The following is a 3,754-nucleotide window of genomic DNA, read 5'->3' as shown; positions in this document are numbered from 1 at the left end:
TATTTATTTGAGAGAGAGAGAATGAGAGAGAGAGAACACATGAGAGGGGATAGGGTCAGAGGACGAAGCAGACTCCCTGCCGAGCAGGGAGCCCGATGCGGGACTCGATCCAGGGACTCCAGGATCATGACCTGAGCCGAAGGCAGTCGCTTAACCAACTGAGCCACCCAGGCGCCCCTGGGTGGCATATTTTAACGTGTCACACGTTTAGCAGCCACAAAAGCCTTTTATTGTTTCCAAACATCACAACCAAAGCAAGAGACAAGTGATATTGCTTCTGTTGGCAGGATGTCTTCAAGTACCAAAAACCCACAGTATATTCCAGCACAAGAAAAAACACACAATTGTACACCAAAGACACAGCATATTATAAGAATTCATTGGGGGTGTGTGTGTGCGGCAGCGTGAGGCCAACCAGAAAGCACAGCATGAAGTTCTCCAGGGCAGGAGAGGGTCTGATGGGTGCGTGTAGCATGCAGAGACAGTCCTAGTCAGCACAGCTCACCCTATGCTCATGGGGATGAAATGCTTTCTTTAATAAGCTACAGGCATTGAGAGCTGGGTCACCCCAACTTTTACACCATGCCAGAAAAAAGGAGCAGTGAACCAAGAAATTTCTCTTTCACAGATAACTCAGGAGATCAGGTGATAGAGACACGGCTACTGTGAGCAAAAACAGAGCTTCTGAGAAAAACACAGGCATTTTCACAGTTTCTGAAACTCTCTGAAACTATAGTAAAGCCATTTCTTGAGGCACATGCCCTCCCATCCATGATTCCCTCTCTTGCTTTAATGACAGAAAAGGAATAATCAGAAAAAAGCCTTTTTTTTTTTTAAAGAGGGAAATTTATACCTTTAAACAGCAAGGTATCAAAATACTTTGTACACAGGTATGTGCTGATTTTCCAAAGCCCTGTATCTGCCTTTCATTGGAATTTTGAAAGCTGCCTTAGGTTTAATGCATAAGAACCCGACAACAGCACTATAGCAGCCGAAATAGAAATAGGTTACATCCCCATGCTCATTTTCGGGGGGAGGCTGGTATGGGGGTTGAGGAGAGGGCCATACATAGCGTTGCTTCTTCCACACAGAGCTCAGTATTTTTTAGGCAATTGTTTTACAGTAAATCGAGTTATAGAATAGAAACTCAGTCTCTTATGAAATGAGGACAAGACCATCTGAGCAGCTGACAGCCAGAACTGTGACAGGTTTGCTGGGGAGACATTCGAATCCCTGTTACAGTCAACGAGAGTCCTTCCGTCTGGTCTGACTTGCAGCAGGGAGACATGGGGAGGACGCTGGAGGGAGCAGGTGGGCATTGCAGACCCCAGGTGCATGGAAATGAATACAGGCAGCACCCAGAGGGGCCCTCACTGAGTCCCGCCAGGGCCTCTTTGGGAAATCAGTGACTTACCCACTTTGGAATCCTTCGAGAAAGCCTGTTACGTACCATTTTCCCCTTTGAAAAGCTTTGCAAGCACAAAGACAAAAGACATGTACAATCATGGCTGTTGACATATTTTAAGTCTTCCAAGGATTTATCTACCCCCTCTTTTTTTTCCCGAACACCTTGGCTGGTTGGGGGCTCACCAGCGACGGAGCCGTCGCCCACTTCCGTGGCCGTGGCGCCCTACCCGAGGTTCAGGCTGTCGCAGCTGCAGAGGATCTCCCTGAAGGTGTTACGTAGCTCCAGGCTCCGGAAGGCATAGATGAGCGGGTCGATGATGGAGTTGCACATGATGAGGACCAGGTAGGTGTTGAAGTGGGCGGTGTAACAGACGCAGTAGGGGTTGGTGGGGCAGGTTATGATGAGGATGAGGTGGAGGAAGAAGGGGGCCCAGCAGAAGATGAAGACCCCCAGCAGGATGGTGATGGTGACAGCCCCCTTCAGGCACGAGTGCTGCTGTGGGGCCACCCCCCCGGCAGGTGGCAGCGCCGCGATGCGCTGGACGTGCAGCCGGGCGAAGAGGAACATGTGCACGTAGAGGGTGCCCATGAGGAGCAGCATGGCGAAGAACATGGTGATGAGGCACACGATGACCATCTTGCTCTCGGAGTAGACGATGAAGACCACGCCACAGACACCGCAGCACGCCCAGATGGCCGCGATCCAGGCGAGCGCCTTCCGCACCGTCATGATGCTGTGGTAGCGCAGCGCGTAGAAGATGGTGACGTACCTGTCCACGGCGATGGCCAGCAGGTTGCAGATGGAGGCCACCAGGGAGATGCAGATCATGGAGTCGAAGACGTTGTCCATGTGCTGGATGAACTGGTCCTCGAAGGTCAGGTAGTTGCTGTTGACGACGGCGATCATGATGGTCTCCAGGGCGTTGGACACGCTCACCAGCATGTCGGCCACCGCCAGGCTGCAGAGGAAGAAGTACATGGGGGAGTGCAGGTTGCCGTTCCTGACCACAGCCAGGATGACCAGGATGTTCTCCAGCAGGCTGACGATGCCCAGCGCCAGGAAGACTTGGGGCTTGATGAAGACCTGCTCGCAGAAGCCGCCGCTGCTCTGGTTGCTGAAGGAGGGCGCCGCGAGCTGCTCTGAGCTGTTGGGCAGTGTTGGCTGAGCAGCCAGGCAGCACGAAGCGTTCATTGCTAAGGGAGGGGGGCTGGGAGCTGGGGCTCTGGCAGCGTCCAGAACCTGCTGCTGCTGGAGGCAAGGAATCCCCCTCCAGGTGCTTGCGGTGGATGCCCGTCCAGTCCAGGCTGAGGGAGAGGGAGAGAAAGTCAGCTTGGAGACGGACAAGAGAACTTTCCTCTGCTTTTCCGGGACGGGTACTCCTCTGCGTCGTCGTCCTTCTCCCTCCTTCTTACCCCTTCTCACACCCCCGCCTGGGAATGGAAAAGCTGCCACTGGTGCCTGGAGTTTCAGCTGTTTTCATAGCAGGACCGGGCATGTGGTACCTGCTGCTGGAAGTGAGGGGGGAGCACTCAGCCTTCACACACGGGCTGCAGGCAGACTCCTACTTCATCTTCAGCGCAGGGAAAGGACCGCGGAGCAGGGAGCAGCGATCGGGCGCCTCCCCGACTGACGGCGGCAGCGCCCGCGCGGGCAGGGAGCTCAAGAGGCAGGCTGGTGCCCTCTGCAGGCCAGACCGCTCATCTGCGTGCTGCCTTGGCGGAGCAGTTCTTACTGGTCATGGAAACTGCCACAGGTATCCATTCATCCAATTCGTTCATTCAGTTTTTTTTTTTTTTTTTTAAATAGCCATCATTTATGGAGCACCTGCTCTGTGTCAGGTCTCTGCTGGGTGCAGGGAATATAACGGTGAACCAAACTGACACACTGTCCCGGTTTCCCCTGGACTCCGTGTCCGAGGTGGGAGGTGAGAAGTCAGGACGTTATATTTCATTGTGATGAGTGCATGATGATGAAGCCCAGGGGGCTGGGGGAGCACTGGGGGGGCCCTAACCTGGATGGTCAAGGTGATAGAGACACGGCTGGAGGAAAGAGCATCTAAACCTTGACTTGGAGGAAGAAGAGGTGATATCCAGCGGTGGCGTGGGGCTGGGGTCGCATGAAGGAGGTAAGCGCGGAGGGTCCCAGGCAGAGGGAGTCACATACCCCAGACCTGGAGACAAAAGAGCAGTGGCCGTGGGGATCGTCACAGAATGTGGGTACAGGGACCCACCTGACCTCCTGAATCAGGATCACAGGGGTAGGACCTGGACAAATGTGTGTTCAGTTTTCGACAGGTGAGCTGGGGCATAGCCAGGACTGAGATCTATTGAAAAGGAAGGTTGGTGG

At 53.9% G+C, this 3,754-nt stretch overlaps 1 protein-coding gene across 1 annotated transcript; it reads right to left on the bottom strand.

Moving 5' to 3' along the window:
* Positions 1 to 1,286: 1,286 nt before the first annotated feature.
* On the bottom strand, positions 1,287 to 3,344 carry MC3R (melanocortin 3 receptor). The gene has a single exon (XM_035025667.1). It carries the CDS (start codon positions 2,597 to 2,599, stop codon positions 1,631 to 1,633), a length of 969 nt encoding a protein of 322 aa, XP_034881558.1. The 5' UTR covers positions 2,600 to 3,344; the 3' UTR covers positions 1,287 to 1,630.
* Positions 3,345 to 3,754: the final 410 nt, after the last annotated feature.

Source organism: Mirounga leonina, unplaced genomic scaffold, assembly GCF_011800145.1.
Source record: "Mirounga leonina isolate KUSES-001 unplaced genomic scaffold, KU_Mleo_1.0 Mir_195, whole genome shotgun sequence".
In the NCBI taxonomy this organism is placed as follows: domain Eukaryota; kingdom Metazoa; phylum Chordata; class Mammalia; order Carnivora; family Phocidae; genus Mirounga; species Mirounga leonina.
This window is presented reverse-complemented; position numbering and strand designations above follow the sequence as displayed.

Bases quoted from the DNA above. Each gene is read 5' to 3' on its own strand.
- MC3R (XM_035025667.1), bottom strand. From the start codon at position 2,599: ATGAACGCTTCGTGCTGCCTGGCTGCTCAGCCAACACTGCCCAACAGC.